This window comes from Phascolarctos cinereus, unplaced genomic scaffold, assembly GCF_003287225.1.
Source record: "Phascolarctos cinereus isolate Bilbo 61053 unplaced genomic scaffold, phaCin_HiC Scaffold_726;HRSCAF=1367, whole genome shotgun sequence".
Taxonomy (NCBI): domain Eukaryota; kingdom Metazoa; phylum Chordata; class Mammalia; order Diprotodontia; family Phascolarctidae; genus Phascolarctos; species Phascolarctos cinereus.
The window spans coordinates 158,872,478-158,893,418 of record NW_027556098.1 but is presented as its reverse complement, the minus strand read 5'-3'; the positions used below and the strand labels follow the sequence as shown (position 1 = coordinate 158,893,418).

Here is a 20,941-nt window from a genome sequence, read left to right as displayed (position 1 = left end):
TAGTTGAAAAAATTTCTTTTCATAATTTTCTTGATTTTTGTAGTACTTGTTTTCCCTAATATTTTCCCCCCTTTCTTATTTGAATTTTAAGGTCTTCCAAAAACTCTTTGTGCTTGTGATCACTTTGATTTTTTTTCTTTGAGACAGAAGTGGCTGTTTTAACTTCACTCCCATTTTCTGATTTTGAGCCCAGAGCTCTACCCCCATAGTAGTTATCTATGGTTGGGTTCTTTCTTTTTTTCTTTATTATTATTATTATTATTAATATATTTAGCAGCCTATTTCTCATTTGTTAACTTTGTGTTAAAGTCAGGCTTTAGTCCTGAAGTGTGGAGGATAATAACTCAGGTTTTCATGTTTTTGATACTGTTGTTTTCTGAGCTCTATCCAGGGTCCTGACTTCAAGTATTCCTCTCCTCCCAGAATCCTGACCAGGGCCCCCTGCAAGCACAAGCACTCTTGTTTGATGCAGTCTCTCCTTCAGCTGCAAGTTTCAGCTGACCCCTCTGCTCTGGAATCAAAACCAGGTCCTCTGTGAGTCTCACATCAGCAGAGTCCCTATGCTCTCTGACAGACTCAGGAGCAGAATAATCCTTCCTCACAGCCACAGTTCAGGACTTCATCAGGTCAGCACAACACCAGTGGAGAGCCCTGCAATCTTCCCCTGATCAGCTATCTGATTCACACACTGTCCAAGAAGGGAAAGTTCCTGAAAATGAGGCTGCCTCCCACAGTTACCCCAGTGCTTGTTGTTTGTTGCTTGAGAAGCATCTGTCTGGAGCTATTGGTATTTCAACCAGGTTAGCCAGAAAGAGGTCTTGTCTTTCCAAGCATCCTCTGAAGTTGCCATAGGCAGACAACTGATTTACCACTGACTTCAAGTCATTTCTGCTGCTCAAAATTTTCTCTGAGGCTTTATCATCTATCTATATATATCTCTGTCTCTATCTATCTATCTATCTATCTATCTATCTATCTATCTATCTGTCTGTCTGTCTGTCTGTCTGTCTCTCTGTCTGTCTGTCTGTCTGTCTGTCTGTCTATCTATCTATCTATCTATCTATCTATCTATGTATATAGCTATATCTATCTATATATCTACATCTATCTGTTTATTTTTAAGTTCAGTATGGATTCCTAAGATGAATATGAAGCTCCATTAATACAGGTATTTTCCCACAAAATAAAGGAAATAATGCTTCATTATACTTTACCTTAATTGGATATTTGGAGTATTGTATTCAGTTTTGGGGGCCCCATTTTAGGAAGGACCTTGATCATCTAAAGCAGTTTCTAGGGAGTGTCTGAAAGAATACTAGAGGCCATGCCAGTGAGGATCTGTTGAAGGAACTAGGGTGGCTAGAGAAGATTCGGCAACTGCCCTAAAGGATTTAATCACATTTCTATATGTTCCACTTTTTTCCTCCATCACTATAGAGATAATATGAAATGAAAAAACCAAGAAACTAGGATAGTCAAGTATAGACAAGCAGAGGAGGGTTAGGGAAGATGACAATGAGGAGATATAAGAAATCAAAGTACAGATTTTTTTTTTCTTTTCCCTTCTTACACCTTCTCCTCTGTGCCTTTTTATCACATAACCATTCATTTTTTTTCCTTTTGCTGAATCATCTTTCACTTTATTTTTTTTATCAAACATTTATCTTTCTTCCTCCCATGTCTTACTCGTCTACTTTGTTTTTGGTTATACTTCTCTTATTAATCTATAATCTTATTCTAACAGCTTTCCAAAGTTTTGAATGCTGGGATCACTGTCCTTTCAATTTCTTACATGCCTTAAAATTGGTATATAAATTAATAATAAATGTTAGCACAAGTATTCAGTAATTCATCTGCACAGTTTTGAAGTTGCAGATAGGGAGATTTGATAGAAACTTGACCAAATTACATTTCTCATATATTGAAATAAACAATAATACATTTATATTATATAGATAATATTTTGGCAATAATCAATTTTGTAGTTATAATATGTTGGAAAATATGCTACAGAGTAAGGAAAGGATTTTTGAAATAATTTCCTCATGCATTTCTAATACTACTAAAGAGAGGAAGTATCACTACATACTTGTTAAAATTAGTGAATCTCATAGCCAAGGGACCTGGAAAGCTGAAAATGATATCTGAAAAATCAGCCACAGTGAAAACCATGATTCTGTGCTTTGCCTTGCCATCCTCAGAATCTAATGTGGCTCTCCATATTCTATTCTGTGAAGCTCCATGATCTATTAGATACTTCTCAGCACTATGTTCTAATCTAGGCATATTGCTGGCATGCCTCTCAGTGACTATAGATTCCTTTGGAAATTGAGTGGGAAAGTTTATTTTTAGTTAGTTTGAATCCTTGTTTAGTTTAATCACTGAATGTTAGCATTGGATAGGACCTCAGAAATTATCTAATGCAAACTTTTCATTTGACATAAAAGAAACAAAAAAAAAGAGCTCCAGAGTGGTAAAGTGACTTGCCTACATGACCTCGGGTTACATTCAATGGCAGAGCCTAGATTATAACCTATTGTTCTTTCCACCATGTTATATGTTTACTGACCACATTTCTTGATTTCTGCAGAATTGTGGAAGATCCAATACAGCTATTAAACAAAGGAAATTCACAAAATGTGTCTTCTTTATTACAAGGTTAAGTATGAAGAAAATTCAGTCTTGAATGAGGTTCAAAAACACTTTGTGAAAATAGGCACTAATTGAACAGGTTTTTGAAAGCCATATCCTCCACACAGTTGTTATGACAAGTTTTAGTGCAGGCCCCTACTTCAGGGAATATTTCAAAGCAGCATGTAGATACTGATGTAAAGAGACAGATCTATATTTTGAGTGGAGGAAGCAGTCTGGTATTTAGTGATTCATTGTCTTGGAGTCACAATGTTGGACTCTGGAAAGCATTTGATCAAGCTAGACCACAACTATCCAATCTATAAGCTCAAAGAAATATTATCATTATTTTGAAATGTTTGATTATAAATTCTTGTTGGATTTCTAATCAGTACTGTAACCTAACTTAGTCTTATATATTTGTTTAATCTCAAAATATCTGAACAAATGTTGGCATATAAATGTAATAGTGTATTATTGTTTTATAAAAAAGGATGAATATGAAGAATTCAGATTTGTATGAACTGATATAGAGGCTGTAAGTAGATCAAGGAGAGCAATATATGTAATGACTACAATAATGTAGTCATTTCAGTAGAATGATGCTCCTTGATGGCAGGGATTGTCTCACTTTTTAACTAGTACCCTGGGGGATTAGCACAGTGCCTGACACACTAGATCTCCAAAAATGGTTGCTGATTGATTAATAACAAATATTTAGCACTAGCACTTAAAGGAAAGATAAACTTTAAGTCATTGGAATGACTAATCTTGTTCCCAGAGAACAACTAATGAGGATGCCTTCCTTCCTCTGAAGAGAGGTGGGAGACTATGGAAACAGAAAGCCATAAAGACTTCTACACTTGGACGCTGGATCCACTGGTTTTACTTAACTATTTTCCATTGTTTTAAAGGGGGTGAGGGAGGGAGGTGGGGATATAGCTGGAAATAACTACCAAGTAAGAAAAAATATCAATAATGATCTTTAATAGATAGATAAAACACTTATTTTGTAGTAAGTGCATTTTCTGAAGCGACAATGAGTTACATCTTAAATGTTTCCCCATAATATCTATTTTGAAAGAGAGGATACTCTCAGGAAAGCTTTTGAGAAAAAGGATAGATAGAATGAATAACCATTTCCTTTTGGTATGCAATTATCTCCTTGATAATCAACTATAAGAGTTACATACCACATAGTGCATAGAAATAAATGAATTGCAACCACAGCTGGTTAGTGACAACACATGTGAATATGGGGGAAAAAAAGTGTCCTGCACTGGTTCTTAAAAACTGTCTTTAAGCTTTGTATAAAAGTCTGGATGCATAGAGTATGAAGGAATTTGGTTCATCCTCAACTCCCACTCACTCACCCCAAATATCCTATCTATTCTAAGTCTTGTTATAATAACAACAACCTTCATTTGTTTAGGGCTTTATCATTAGCAAGTCACTTTGTGTATATTATTTTATTTTACTCTCACAGAAACCTTGGGAGATAGTTGCTACTATTATCCCTCTTTTCCAGATGAAGAAACTGAGGAAAACAGGTTAAGTGACTTGTCCAGGGTCACATAGCTAGTAAAAGTCTGTGGTCAAATTTGAGCTTGGGTCTTTCTAACCCCACATCCAGCTCTCTATGCACTGTACCACTTAGCTGCCTTTAATTTTTAGCTCTATGATATTTATCATGTCCATCCCTTCTCTCTACTTACATTTCTGGGACTATTTTAATAGCATCCTATCTATCAGATCTTCCAGTCTCAAGTTTTTTTCAAAATTCAATTCTTTCTCCACATAATGCTGAAGTGATTTTCCTTTTGCATATGACTTATGATGTCACTACCTCACTCAATATATTTTACATAGCTCCCTGCAGGATAAAATATAAACTACTCAGAAGTCCTTTACTGCTATCCCACCTTTCCAACTTTATGACATATCATTCACCTTCACATTACACCATAGTCTAGCCAAACTGTTATTTGCAGTGAGTTTTCCATGCCTGAAATGCACTCCATCATCACCTTTTAAAACTTGTAGCTCCCTTCATAAATGCCATCTTACGCATGAAGCATTTCTTGATCTCCCCAGCTTCTACTGCCTATTACCCCCCAAAGTATCTAGTCTTTATTTTGTATGTGAGTATGTATTTATAAACTGTAAATACTATGTATTTATAGACTGTAAGCTCTTTGAAGACAAGGCCTATTTCACTTTTGTCTTTATATGCCTATTATCTAGCACAGTGCCTAGAATATAGTAGGGTTATTGATCAAAACAACACTGACATTCAACTATATTCAATAAATAACCCCCAAATAGGAAAATTTTGGTTTATTGAAGAGTAACTGATCTGCTTCTCCTGAATATTCCCCTATAATTAGTCCAGACTTATGTTTTCATTGGTGCAGAAAACTCATGGTGAGTGAGCTTATTCCATTAATGAAGAATGTTAACTGCTATTTATAGTCTTAGAATTTATTTAGGAATAGTGAAAGAAGACATAATTTGTTCAGAGTCATACAACTGGAATATGGCAGAAGTAAGACTTGAACCTAGGTCTTCATGACTGCAAGCTATTTCTTAGGAGCAGGAATATATTACATATGCATACATACATACATACATGTGGATATAAGTTTATATATTTTATAAATACTACTAATTTGATCAATGCGTTTAATTTATTTTTATGTTTTAGTTACATTAATTTGAATTACTTTTATTAACTACAAAATTAATAGGATTAAAATATAATTCCATATAATTAGGTTTTGACATAATTATGAGTTAAATGGAAATTATTTCATTGTTGAGGATTACATTTACTTAGAGCAGAGTCCATCACCTCTCTGTGAAGGGGTGAATAGCATGTTTGCTGTATCATGGATCCTCTGGAATTGTTCTTGGGCATTGCTTTGTTCATAGTTCTTAAGTCTTTTAAACTTGTCTTTTCAATGTTGTTATTGTAAATTGTGCTTCTGGTAGAACACATATTTATTAATTTGTTCATAAAAAAGAGTACGATGCTCATGGGAACACTTAGTGAAGACAACTTTGTGTTATCTGCATGTGAGTTTTCTCTGCCAAATTTTGTATCTAAGCCAAGCTTCTTCTTCCTGACAGATGTATTCCTAGAAAGCCTCCTGCTGTTGCCCAGCTTACAAAAAATGCAAGTTAATTTTAATATTAGTTATTATTAATGGATGAAATATAATTAGGAAGGTAGATATGACACATAGAGTTGTCTGAGCAATTATTTAATGAGAAGGAAAATGTCCAATAAAGGACTTTTTTTAAAAAAAAAATGGGAATACTACAACAAAAACTACCTGAGCTGATTTTTCATAGCTGAATATTTCAAACACGTAAGAGACTATTTGAGAAGCAGTATGCTATAATGGATAGAGAGCTGGCTTCAGAATCAAGATGGCCTGGGTTTAAGTCTAAGCTATGATAAATACTAGCTATGTGGCCTTAATCAAGTCACTTATTTTCTCAGTGCTCCCAGGAAACAATGCTCTAAAAGAGTAATAGCAGAAGGGTTAACAATAGTTTGCATTGGTGGAGGAAGTTGCAAGAGTTCCGTATACAAATAAAATCATATGCCCAGACCAAAAATATAAAAGGCTCTTCACTCTCAATGTACCCAATTTCACTCACTGAAAGAAGGGCAGCAGAAAATTTTGAGTATTTACTTGTTTCCCCACATGACAGCAAAACCAAGCTCTGAAGGACTACTGGCAGAATCTATGAGAGTTATCCTTTTTCTCCTTGATGTCTTCTAAGTCCCTCTCACCTAAACCTTCGACATTCAGAGAGGCTGAAGAATAGTATGCAAAATTTAAAACTAAATTTGTATATAAGCAGTAAAACAATTTCAGTCCGCATCATCTGCTCAGTACCTCACCAATTGTTTAGAATTCTCCTCCTCCTTTTTCTCCCTGCTTATTCCTACCTGCACTCTTTTCTCCTCCCTCCAACCCTTCTTCTTCTTTGTCAGCTGCCTTTCTACCCTGGGAAAACCTCCACCTTGAGATTCCACTCTCCGGATTGGTGATGCCCTGTCTGGAACTATTATTTCAGGAAAAGTCCCAGACATACATCACTACACACACTTTGATTCATATTCTGTTCTGTTCTACCTCTTCTCCAGCTCCTTTCTAGCTACCTTGCCTCTTCTCAAGCCCCCTTCCAACTTCCCTTTATGTGTTGGCTTTACCCTTTAGAATATAAGTTTCTTGAGGGTTAAGGACTGCCTTGTTTGATTGTATTTGTATCCCCAGCTCTTAACATTGGTTCTCTCTCTCTCTCTCTTTCCTCTCTCTCTTGTCTCTCTTTCCCTCTCTCCTGTCTCTTGCCCCGCCCACCTTTCCCTCTTCTGAAGGGTTCACTCTATCACTGAGTACTCCCTCCAATGACCGAGATTTCAACAATTTAGTAAAAGGTCCTTAAGAGTTTCTATTGCCAAAAAATTCCTCAGATTATGATCAACCTGGTGATAAGCCTATCAGAATTTAGACAGGCTGATACTCATATGGTAATTTTGAAGCCTTTCCAGCTTAGCAGTACCAATCAGGGCCTGTATTCTGTTGGCAGAATTACAAGTCCTCTCTTTCCCCATCATGCTGGGGCTTGAAAGAGGATGTGAGTGGAGGCAAAGTACTATGCATCATTGAAAATTGAGATTCCTGGTCATCTTGCACATGACACTTGAGCATTTCGGAGACTTTCTACCTGGAAGTTTATATCTATACACACATATGAGGGTGTGGGTGTGTATATGTATATATATGTGTATGTGTGTATATATATATATATATACATATATACATATATATACACACATATATACATATATATATACATATACACACACACATATCTAGTAAGAGATTTGCAGAATCAATACTTCCCTTTCTAAGCACTTTTTTTCACATTCATTTTCTCTTTGTACCTTGTCTACTTACTTAACTAGATGTAGGTGTCTAATAGCCAGGAAACAAATGACCAAAAGATGTGCTAGCACTCCAGTAGAATATTATTTCCTTTTAAGTTTTCTTTTGCTACATTTCTATGCTACATTGCCATATGAAATTGCATCTATGATGGCTAAAAATAGGGTCCAGACCTGTAATTTCATCATTACAAGGAACTGTCAGATGAGAAAATGTCTTTTGCTAATGAAAGTCAGCACCTTCTCTGTGACTTATTGGCTTAAAGAGTTGCCTAAAGCACCTCAAGGTTAACAGACTTGTCCAGGGTCATACTGCCTATATGTGTCAGAGGTGAGAACTGAGCTCAGGTCTTCTTGGTTCTGAAGAGAGCTCTCCATCTCCAACAGCATGTCATCTCTCACATATATGTTAATAGTACAGATGTGCATACTTAGATGGATTCTTCAGCCGTTTGAAATTCTTAAAGGTATAACAATAACTGGTATTTACATAGTGTCTGATGGTTTGTAAAGTGTTTATATACATTATCTCATTTAATTCTTACAACAGTTTATGAGTTAAATGCTAGGAATTATTCCACATCTTAATTTGACATTCAGTAGATGAAGAAATGTAGTGGTTAACTGATTTTCCCAGTCACAAAATTAGTGAGTGTTAGAGGCAGAATTCAAAACTCAAGTCTCTCCTGACTCTAGATCCAGTATTTTTCTCACTATACCACATTCTCCTCTTTTCTTCCAAGTACCTATTCAGTGCCTGCATTTAGTCAAAGGAGTAGGTAAAGATGATAGTTTCATCTTTTGTACACATAGTAAAATAGCTCCACTCTGCCTTGTTTGTTCAGCAGTCTTGTGAAGAGTTCTCAAACTAAAGTCAAGCATTTGAATTGGTCCCATATGGGAAATGCAGATTTTTAGCCCACTGGAGAGCTCTCAAATTAAGACCTGCCATGAATGGCACTCCCAATTCCCTTAAGATCAACTGACTGTCTTGTAAAAGCCATTTTCATGCAATTTAGGATGAATCTAAATAATATAAGCCATTCCCACACATATACATGCATACTCACCTATTTGTACTTTTAAATTCAGGTTAGAATGAGAATAACCTACCTGACACAAGAATAATAAGGATCTTGCCCTTGGTATCCAGGAGACTGTGGAAAAATTTCAGAGTACCTGGGATATCTTTTACATAATACAGCATCTGGAAATAAGAAGAAGGAAAAATGTGAAAACAAAGCAATCAGGCTATAACAACCAGCAGTCTATCTTTTTGTTTCTTGGAACAAAATGTTCACTATGGAGTTTGATTTCTAAGGTGTACATAGTTTTTGTTCAAGAAAAGAGCAAAGGGTAAGATTTGAATGTTGCATGGGAACTGGAGTATTAGGCAAAAGGGAATTTTCAAGGTAGCGAAGCACTAGCTATTCAACTTGAGGCAAATTTAAAGTGCAAAATAGTAGTAGTGGTGGTAGGAAGAAGAGGTAAAATAATAATTGGGTGAGGGGATGAGGAGAAAAAAGAGCAAGAAGAAGAATAGGAGGAGAGGAATAGTAGTGGTAGAAGTAGGAGCAATTGGAGGAATAAGATGAGTTGTAGTAGCAGCAGCAGCAGTAGTAGTAGTAGAAGCAGCAGCAGCAACAGTAATAATAGTAGCAGAAAGCACTGGACTTCGAGTCAGAGAATCTGGGTTCAAATTAAGAATTTGCCACTTACTGTCCCACAATGAACAAAGCACTTAAACTCTGTGGGCCTTAATTTCCTCCTTTGTAAACCTAGAGGACTAAACTAGATAATTTCAAATATCTTCTAAATCCAGAGGACTACAGGATTCTAGACAAAGAGAATTTAAGTGACTTTCCTTGATCCTGAGTTCATCCTCGGAACCCAAGTTTTCCTAACTCCAAATGTCACATTCTCTTCTCTGCACCACATAACTCAGATATTGGTAGAGCAGCCAAGCATACGGATCCTACTCCATGTTTTTTCTGTCTTTTAAAAGTAGTAATATTTCTAAAAGAAAATGGCACCAACCCAATAAAATCAGGTTCCATTTCATAGAACACTGCTACAAAATTAAGCCTTTTGCACTGGCTCAACGGTTTGTGTACAGATGCCTTTTTAAATCATGGAAAAAGTGACAGCTTTGGATGTTATTGACAGATTCTCCAGTAAACTGGCTTAGGCGCAGCACAAGGTGATGTGCTTGATTACTGGGAAAGATGGGCCAGCTCACTCAACATGAATAACTTTGTGATGATCAATGGGAGAGCTAACTGCCACCACTTTGACAGTGTCAAAGCATTATATACCTTAGGATATGATTGTCCAAGAGTTAATTTGTTCTGAGGGACCCTGCCTAGGCATATTTGAAGACTACTGCAGAAGAACTATGGGAAAACTACTTCTCAGAACTCCTTAATCGCTGTCCTCTGATCTATTCAGTGCAACTAGATAATGACCAAAAGACTGAGTTGAAATTAGTACACAAAGCAAAGAAAAAACAGTTCAATCTGATAACCAACAAGAAGGCTAGACTACCTTAGTGGTCCTTACCAGATGGCCCAGGGGGCAGCCCTTTTCACTGAGTTTTCTTAAGCTTCAAACAGTAAGCCAGAGAGTCAAAGGAGCAGAGTCTAGATGGGCACATTACCTAGGTAATGAGAACAGCTGAAACACCTGTACCTGAAGAAGGATACAAAGCATTCCTTAAACCTAACAAGGGTTTTCAGCAAATGACTAGAGACATAAGGGAGACAATCGCCCAAGAGAACAGAGACCTCCAAACTTAACTTCCCAAAGAAAAATATAATAATAACACAGCTGCTTAACTTGAAGAAAAAGCTTGGAATCATCAAGATTTTTGTCTTCAATTAGAATAGATTAAGGTCACTGGTAAAATTAAGTCTCAGAAGAATTTCATTGTTCTAAGGGTTGGAGTATTCCTTGTCCCCCATATATATTTCTGATAAAAAAAAATTTCCATTTGACATCATATTATCATAAACAGATCTGTACCTGTATCATGTGAATAAAGTTCCACTTCTGAAGCTCTTTTTTCTCCGTTATTCTATTTTGATATTCAGATGATGTCTCCTGATGCCAAGCAAACTTTATGTTCTTGAGGTTTGATGCTGTGGCTACACGCTCTAAAATACAGAGAGAAGGGAGCACACTGTCAATTTCAATTGCAAATGTGGAATCCATTTTCATTTAGAATTTTAATGTAATCAAAGTTACATCCATAACAGGCATAAAGTACATTTTTCTTTTTTATATCAGTCCTAAAGGCCATTGATCTCATCAGATTTTTTTCATAATATTAAACTAAATTAAAGGCACAAAGAAAGAGACAAGAAACAATGATAGGAGTCATGGCCAGGTGAAGATTGCTATTTCCTTGGATGAATCTTTTATTTATTTTTTTTTTAAAGTTTTGTTAATGTGTTTTGTTTTTGCATTACAAACATTTACAGATTATCCCCAGAGAGGTTTCTTATAAGGAAGTAAAACAGTTAATTAAGCGAAGCCACCGATACAATAACTTCATCTGAAAGTGCATTCAATATTACACATCTGTACCACCTCCCTACCTCTTTAGTTGTCTTTTTAATGTACAGGAATCGATTTTCTGTCTCTCTAACCCTCCACCCCATTGGGGGAAAAAAGAGAAACAGAAAAACAAATTCTTTGTAACAAATATGCATAGTCAAGCAAAACAAATTGGTGAATCTTACTAATAAAAAGTCAATCTATTTGATTCAGGGGACACAGTTGAACACACCTTAGATTAGACAATTACATAAGATGAAATGGCTCATGATAGAGGATAGGGAAGAATTGGATAGGGTTGAAGATTTTTGTAAATAAACAACACTTAGACGTTTTACTATCTATTGCTTAGTTTTCCTGGGACTTTCGCTCACCAGGAAGCAGACTTAATTAGGCTTCTCTCCTAATAGCGTTAGAGCAGAACAATCACAAAAGCCATACTGCAAATGATTAAGGGGATGTAGGGAAGCATCATGTGGTAGATATAGAGAAACTGACTTAGAACCAGGAAAACTGGCTTCAAATCCTGCTTTTGCTCTATGACCTTGGGCAAGTCACTTAACATCTCAGTGTCCCAGGCAACACTTAGGTAAGGCAACAAGTTATGGATTTTCTTCCTAGAGAGAATAAAATACCTGAGGGGAAAAGTTGAGGGAGAGGGAAGTGAAGGGAAGTGTAGCAGGAGGAGGAGAAACCAGAGAAGAGAAAGTTTAAAAATATAAATTTGCAGATTATCATTCTGGTGACAGCCTGCCCTCTTTCAAATTGTCTAGTTCTTCACTCAGTTCTATTTGCTTTTAACTGCATAAAATACTGTACCTTTGTATTTGGTGATTTGTTCAGCATTTGGTTCAACTACTTCATTGTTGATGTAACTTCCTGGATAGTGAGCTTGAACTTGAGAAATAATTTGGAGGTCAATTTCTCCTGGGAGATAAACAAGAGGATTAGTCAAAACTTAAGGCAAGAAAAAAAAATACTAAGGGTAATTTGAGTTCATTTTCCTGCTTCCTTCCACTCCCTAGGATACTGGTTCTCAAAGAGTATGCTAGGGACTATGCCATGAGTTTTTGCTCTGTGAGTTTCCAATGATATGGCATTTCCACACGAACATGCAAGAGCCTCACTCAATTTGAATGAAATTTACACTTGTGATTTCATTCGTAAGGCTGGAGTCTCTGACTCTCCCATGATATGCCTCAATTCCTTATGGCCAGAAATAATGCAGAGCTATGAACAACAATAAAAGTTTGAGAACTACTGCAACAGAGCAACGTGGAGGCAAGTTAAAGTCCCCACCACAAGAGAAGGAGTCCTAGCTGGTTTCTGAACCCAATGTCTGAACCCCAAAGTAGCAGCAGCACTGCTGCCAAAGTGATACTAGCCCAGGCATTCTTTACACCTTTTCTGTGTCCCAGGCCCTTGGTATCCTGTTGAAGACTATGGATACCTTCTGAGAATAATGTTTTTAAATGCATAAAGTAAAATACATAGGACTACAAAAACAAAACAAACAAAACCCAATGATATTGAAATAAAGATATCATTTTTTTCCCCATTCAAGTTAATGGACCCCCTGAAATCTATCCCAAGTTAAAGTCCCCTGGGCCTATGAATTATTGTTAAGGCCAAGATGTAGGTGGGGTTGCCATAGCTGCTCTCATAGATAGCAGGTTATCAACACGGTTGCGGCTAAAGTTTTCTACAAAGTTGTCTGACAATATGAGCTAGTCACTTTGTCACCTAACTTGTCTTGCCTACAAGTACAAGAGTTTCTAAGCCCACTTTATCCTGAGGTTCCAGGAGAATCTGCTTGTGTCATTGTCACTTACTCTGCAAGTCTCTCTACCTTCCTTTTTGAAGCTAATAGAAGCGAAAAAAGAACAGGATCCCAATATTTGTGTGAAAGTTTGGCTTAAAAGGAGCAACATGTAGGAGGGTCAGGTCTGGGCAGGGATGAAATCAGTTAAATGAATGCTCGTGTAGTATGATTTAAGGGGTGCCAAGAGGCCCCTTCAGTCCACAACTATCTCCCCTCTAAGCTGTCACTGATACTTAGAATTTCAAAGAGATAGAGACAAAACCTGTGTTTTCTTTGATACAGAGTATTCTGGATGAGGAAACTCACTCTATCAATACAGGTTGGTGTCTTCCCTGAAACTCATAGCCCTAGAGAACAGCTCAGAGCCCTAACAAGTTAAGTGACTTTTCCACATTCACACAGCCAGTATGTGTCAGAGTAGAGACTTGAACCCAGTTCTTTCTGGATTTGAGGCCAGCTCTCTTTCTGCTAAGCACCTGTTCATATGTTATGGCTTAAGAAGCACCAGGAAAAGATTTTCAGTTTAAAATAATCTCTTATCCCATGTCTTATTGACCCTTAAATTTTAGACCATACGGGCTTCATGTCTTTAGGATATACACACTGATCCTTCTTAATCTGAAAGAGGAGAGAAGGGAACAAGCATTTATTAAGCAACTATGTGCCAGGCACTCTACTAAGTTCTTTACATATACTATCTCATTTGATCATCACAACAACCCTGAGAAGTAGGTGCTATTATTTCCTATTTGACTATTGAGGAAACTGAGACAAACCGAGATTGTGACTTGCCCAGTGTCTGTCAGAGTCTGAAGCCAGATTTGAACCTCAGGTCTTCCAGACTACAGGCCTAGCACTCTATCTCATGAGCCACCCAGCTGCTAAAACCGTAAAGGTTCTTAGTCATGAATGTTTTGATGTGAATTAATTTACAAGATTCTTCCCAAAGTGACAATATGCTGAGATCAAAAAGAGAAGCAGAGTAACTCATAGAACTAAAAAAAAAAAATTGAAGATTTATGAGTGCAGGGAAGACTGTATAAAAAAGTCTGTTATGGTAGCCAAGGGGTTAAATTGGCTAAAGTATTTTATAGACAGTGACTGATAAGGTTCATATAGTGTCTCTTTGGAAATCACTCACTGACCTTTCTTCCTTTCTCCTCCCCCAAGTCCTTGAGACTTATAGATTGGAGACTTGATACTTACAGATTTAGAACTGGAAGGAATCTTAGAGATTATCTGCTTCGATCTCCTCATTTTGGAGACAAGATAACTGAGGCCAGCATGTTTTAGTGGAAAGAATAGGAGGGTAAAAGAAAATTCTGTAACCTGTATCGTAGGCATAAATATGCCAGAAACAACTTTTGTTACTTTAAACTTATTTTAATATAAGCATTTCTGTTTAGAGAGAGCCAAAGATGGACAGAGCCACCCCATGACTCTGAAAATCTCAAGCACGTCATTTTGAAGACAATTTCTCAGACTCTTGAATAAAGAATATTTGACAGCTAAGATAGAGGAAGAGTTCCCATTTTGGGTAGCAGCTGACTTAATATTTCTTCCTCAAATCAAGCAATAGCCAGTCAAGCTTTTGTCACACCCTTAGCCAATCACTTCCCCTAAATATTTCAATTCTTTGACCTTCCCCTTCAAAATTTTTCTTTCCCAGCTGGTCAAAGGTGAACATAAGTGATACTTCTATTAACTGAAGTAATCAAAGAGGCTTCTTCATAAAAGGTGGATCATTACCTTAATCCATTCAGGGCATGAGGAAAGGCAATCTCTTATATCATACCTCTTACAACATACCACATAGACAACTAAGGCCTGACTGTAAATCCAAGGCATTCGTATCTAAATAAGGTAATGGACTAAGTCCACTGCTAGGATTTTCAGCCCTTCCTGCCACTTTTTATTCTTCATTATGAAAGATGACTCTCTAGAAAGGGTGAAAGGATACACTGGGAAATATAGGCACTGGTATGATGACAAATATTTAACAAATGATTCTCCAAGGGGGAAAAATATATATAACATATTTTTAAGCCTAATTTCCATCATTAACATTTCTTCATCACTTTCTTAAATCTAAATAATCAACAAAACAATAAGTCCTGATTTGTACTGTTTGCTGATTTCTGAGGTTTAACTGCTGCCACTGAAAATTTAACAATCAGATCTCACTAGCCAATAGCAGCTGGCTCCAGCACCCTGACTATATAAAGGTGATGTAAAGACAATAGATATCAATAAAATATTGTCTTTAAAAATCCATGTGCTATTCATGATTAAAAAGAAAACCTACAGAATGATGAGAAAGATAGAAACCAATATGTCTATAGAAGGGCTGGAGATAGTGTTTCCCTTACCTTAAAACAGCAGCTTAGCCAGACAGGTCAAATTAGTGGAAGTCAATAGCAAAACCCCAAATCCCTATTACTGAAGCACCAAAAGACGAATCACGTTTTGTCTTCTTTTTCTTGAACTTGGTGAGTGTTTGCTTTCATGTAACTGAACTAGATATTGTGGGTCTGCATGTTACAAGGTGCAAGCTGCATAGAATCAGAGCCTTCATGCGTCATTCACAGTCAGTCGCATCGATTTCACTATATTCTGAGCTCAGTGGTTCCTACTAGAAATTCATTAATAGAAGATATATGGCACATGGTGCTGAAGACAGGACTGAAAAATAGAGAGTGTTCCTAAATATGTCCAGTCAAAGAAACAAAGAAGCTCTTTCTTCTTAGTAGTCCTGGCAAAAGTGTGTATCTATGAAGTCCTTTAACATTTACAGTCTCTACCCAACCGTTCTAGCACTTACCAAATACTGCTTTGTATTGTAGTTAACTGTTTCAATCATTTGTCTCCTATCTCCCCAACGAAATCATTAACGTGTTCAGGTGTCCTTGAGATACTTTATGCTTTTGAGCACCTCTGATATCTAGTCCAGTGCTAGATATATAGTAGGCTCATCAAAGAGAGCGTGAAGCGTGAAAAGTCAGTTTTTTAAATGGTCAGGGTTCACAGGAACATAGATTTGGAATAAGAAAGGTCAGGAACTACAAGTTTCCCCATTAACCATATTTGACTCCTCAGCTGACTTCTCCTTATAACTAAACTTTCAAATCCTCTCCAATAGCTCTTTTCCTACTCTCATTTCTGTTCCCTCCAGCCTTATTGCCCCCAAACGTCGATTCACCCTTGAGAACAGCTTCCACTGCACGTTATTTGTTTTTTAAACCCCTTGCCATTATTAACAAACTTTCTTTTTTTCATTGATTCAGCAAGCATTTAGTAAGTCCCTGTTTAAGAGACAAGGCATTATATTAGATATAAGTACAACAGCAGGGGCTCAAATATGTCAATTCAAAATATACACTAAATATATACAAACTAATTTAGGGGAATGGGTAATAATTAGGGCAAGTAGTTAGCAAAGAGCTCCTACAAGAGGGGCCTTCAGTGAAACCTTGGAGGAAGCCAGAGATACTTTGAGATAGGAGAGAAGAGAAAGCATTCCAGGCATGGGGGTACAGCTGATAGAAAGGCATGGAAGTAGGAGTTAGAATGTCATGTATAATGTACCTTCTAGCAAGCAGACCATTGCATTTGGAACACAAATGATAAAGGTGTGGGGGGGAATATAACAAGAAATCAGTCTGCATAGATAGACTGGTACCAAACTGTAAAATATTTTAAATGTCAAATACAGAAGTTTGTGTTTTATCTCTAGGCCAGAGGTTCCCAAACTTATTTGGCCTACTGCCCCCTTTAAAAAAGAAATCACTCAGTGCTGACCTGGAAATCTACTTTCTTTTTTTTTTTTAATTTGTGTCATTTCAAAAAATATAAAATATTTTTAAAATGACACATCTTAAATTTAATAATTTATTATAAATGTGTGGGCTTTTTCCTGCATTGAAATTTTGATGAGCAAAATTGTGTCATGCAACTGAATAGTATTGTATTGCGAACAAGTCATTACAGGCATGTATTCCTGCCAATGTGTGTTGCACAATATATAACATGCTAGTCTGCCAACACTTGCTCGTTTAGACCTGTCAGTGGACTTGACCACTGATCAGTTATAACTTGCATTGTGTGTGTTTATGTGGAAAATAATGTAATCACTATGATTTTAACTCTGTTACACAACAGATGAAACATGTAGGAACGGTTTTTTAAATTTTTCTTTTCTTCTTTCCACTGCCCTCTTATTTTTATTCAACACCTCCCAACTGCACCCAAAGCTACTACTAACCCCTCGCCTCTCCCCCCTGCCCCCATCATTCCAGCAATACCCCCTCCCTCCCCCTCATCACCCACTTTGGGAACCTATGCTAGGCAATAGGCATTTAGCTGAAGCTTCTTATTCAGAGGAGTAAATGATCAGAACTGTGTTATAGGTATATCAATGTGGCGGTTCTGTGGAGGATCAGTTGGAAAAGAGGAGAGATAGGAAACAGAAAGACCAGACAGGAAGCTAAAGCATTACCCCAGGCAAGAAGTGGTGAGGACCTGTGCTAAGGTAGTAGCCTAAATGTGTGTAATACAGTGCCTGGCATATAGTGGGTTTTTAATAAATGATTATTGAATGATCGACTGACTGAATGGAGGGAAGCGGGCATGTGCAAAAGATGGAAAGAAGTAAAATTATAAAGACTTGGCAAATGCTTACATATGGGAAGGGTGATGAGGAAGAATAAAATTCAAAGATAAGGACATGGTGGTGAATTCAGATGACTGTTAAGTATGGTGTAGTAAGATCCTTAATTGAAATAGAGAAGTTAGTAACATGCAACACTACTTCCACTTCCTCATATTAATTAAAATTTCACTTTCTCCTGAGGATTTACCATGCTGAAGCCTTCTTTAAAACTAGCCTTTTCCCCCTCTAACCTCCCACGTGACCTAGAGCTACAGTCCTTAATGGGCACATATTTCCAGACCATTACTTTGCTACCATCATCCAACCAACTTTGAACTTCATTGCATCCAGTTATTCATATCCTATGTAATTATGGACATAGCAATGAAAGAGATTCAGTACAAGAAACCATTTGATTTTTTCCCAGCATAATTCTTCATGGAAGGAGCCATGGTATTTTATGTTTAGTCTAGTGCCCAACATGTTAGTTCTCTATAAATGACCTATAAAGCACATGACCAAAATACCAAGTTAAAGAATAGTGTAAAAGGGAAACCAGAAGCCACTAATGTAACAATTTTGGGCAATTTTAGAGTAAACAGAAAAAAAAAAAAGGAAATCTGGAAGCATGCAAGCAGGCTTTTATTGTTCATTCCTAAGCCATCTGGGGCCCACCGCTCTGAGATCCAAAAAACCGAGTGCAAGTGTAACGAATCAATGTATGTATGTACGTGTGTATGTTGTTATTGTTTTTAATGGAACCATATTCATCTACCACATGGCCACTCAATAAACATTAATTGATGATGATTTTGATAGCCCTAGACTATCAAAAAATATGACCTTTCACACTTTCAGCAAATACAAAAGCCAGCAATTATTTGAGTAAACAAAAGCCTTATTAAGCAGTGACACATTTGAGTGTTTCCCCTAAAGGAACAAAATCTGCAAAGGTTTACATGACAGATGGAAGGGGTAGTAGAAATAACAATGGTTTGACTATTTTTACAATTCAACATTTCCTCTTCCCTCTCCTCCAACCTTTGGTGAATAACAAAGCAAATTAAGTGGTAAGGAGCCCACTGTCTAAAAATTAGGGGGATGTCATGATTAAATAACTGTTTTTTTTTCATTTATTAGTATTTGCCAAATATGTAGGACCACTGCAAATACAAATGAATATCAATATAATTGGATAGTCTTACAGTATGTCATCCAAGTAGCCATGGTTAATTTTTAACATTCCTCTCCCGATCTAAATCACTTTATGTCATAATTTAACCTGTGGTCTTAATTGACTCCACTAGTTCTTTTATATGTAAATGAATGTCCTGAGGCATTTATGGTCAAATATGTGGCAGCTTGCATTATCAACAATTTGGCATTTAGGCCATTGGAATTATTTAAACTCTCTGGGATAATTACCTTTTAAAGGCTACCACCATGCTCATCATTTAGTTTCTAATTAAACATGTTAAATAAAGGAACAGCTTAGAACAGTAAGTAGCTGCTTTGTAGAGCAGTAGATGGCTTTTAATTTTAAAGGTTATGGGACCCTAGTTTTAGAAATGGAAAGGACCTTTAGAGATCATCTAATCCAATGGTGTCAATCTCAAAAAGAAAGGAGGTAGGAACTAGGGACCACTAATTCATGCATAAGGATCTTCTGGCCACATATTGACATTTTTGAAATATAATGCTATCAATGTTTCATTGTATTTTTATTTATTTTGTTATTTCCCAAATATATTTTAATCTGGTTTGGGCTTATTCAGGCCCATGTGTTTGATACCTATGTTCTAGTACAATACCTTACTACTAGGCCCAGCAAGGTAAAATAATTTGAAGTTCAAAAAGGGAATAAATAAGTGGCAGAGCAGGGATTTGAACCTGGGTCTTCCAGCATTAAATCTTGTGCTTTTTCCATTGCACCAGTCACTACACCAAATGGCAGAGATACTGTAGACTACAGGATGACAAAAATTGTTCTGGTTTGAAAAAAAGGAGCGGTGGAGGAAGTCTGCAAGGTCAGATGAATTAACTTTGATTCCTGACAAAATTCTAGAATAAAATCTTAAAGGGATGGTTAATGAACACATAGAAAAGGAAGCAATCACCAAAAAAGCAATCACCAGCATGACCTCATCGAGGTGATGTTAACCTTACATAATTTCTGTTACTTAGATAGTTACTAGACTAGATCAGGGAAGTTCATTAGTTATAATTTGTCAAGATTTTAACAATGCATTTGACAGTCTCCCAGAAGGGTAGTGGCCCAGTGGATAGAATGTCAGGATTGGAGACCTTAAGATTCAACTTCCTGAGTTTAAATCTACTGGCTGTGTGACCCCGGGTAGTCACTTACCCCTGTTTGCCTCAATATCCTCATCTGTAAAATGAACTAGAGAAAGAAATGGCAAAGCACTCCAGTATTTTTTCCAAGAAAACCTAAAATGCAGTCATGAAAAGTTGGACAGAATAGTAACCTGTGGGGGTAGGAGAGGGAGGGGATTTATGCACACATACTTTTGAATGTAACCTGAATTATTTATACTTTCTTAAGTCTAGATAATAAGCAAAACCGTAAACCAGGCCCAGATTTTTAGTTGATCAGTTTCTTTAGTGTAAATTTTAACAAAGAAAATTTAACAATTGGACCTTTGATTAGAGCAGCTTCTAGCACACTCCTGTGGCTAGGTCATTAACATAAGGCATGAAGAGGAAGATGAGGGAAAGCCCAGCAGAGAGAGTTATCATTAAAATAGTCTCTTAAGTAATCTCATTTCCTTAACCTTTCCTTAAGGGGGTTTCTAATTATCTTTGTGATTTGGGCAAATTAATTAACAAGACCTAACCTATAAAATGAAAGGTTTTGACTAGGTGGAATCTTAGATTCCTTCTGGCCCTGGTGATTGATTATTGTGTGTGCCAGAGGGTTCCCAAACAGCAGTTTTTAACTTGTTGACACAACCTTAGGATTCTTGCAGAACTGGGTGACTGAGTAAGTTGCTTTGTTTCTCTGACCCTCATTTTTCTCATTTGTTCAAATAATACCTAGCCTATCTCATAGGTTATTGTGAAGATGAATTGAGAAAAAAAAGTAGATGAAAGACCTTAAAATTATTTTTTAAAATCATTATTATTATTATCATCCTGCAGGGAGATGAGCAACTGCTCATCCATAAGACATGAACATTTATAGTCACAGAATTGCTTGAGGGCACTGAAAAGTAGGCAGTATGTATCAGATTGGCCTTGAATGGAGGTCTTCTTGGCTCTGAGGCCTGCCCCCTATCATGATGTAATAGTGCTTCTCTACCATCTT

General features: G+C 36.8%; 1 protein-coding gene across 1 annotated transcript in view; it reads right to left on the bottom strand.

Annotated features, from left to right (window-relative positions):
* HNMT (histamine N-methyltransferase) overlaps positions 1 to 20,941 on the bottom strand; it is a 55,349-nt gene that overhangs the window by 20,667 nt on the left and 13,741 nt on the right. The window contains exons 3-5 of the mRNA XM_021009485.2: positions 11,966 to 12,073; positions 10,613 to 10,743; positions 8,705 to 8,798 (exon numbers count right to left, since the gene is read on the bottom strand). Coding sequence (XP_020865144.1) covers positions 8,705 to 8,798; positions 10,613 to 10,743; positions 11,966 to 12,073 — 333 coding nt within the window. The remainder of the gene's footprint in view (positions 1 to 8,704; positions 8,799 to 10,612; positions 10,744 to 11,965; positions 12,074 to 20,941) is intronic.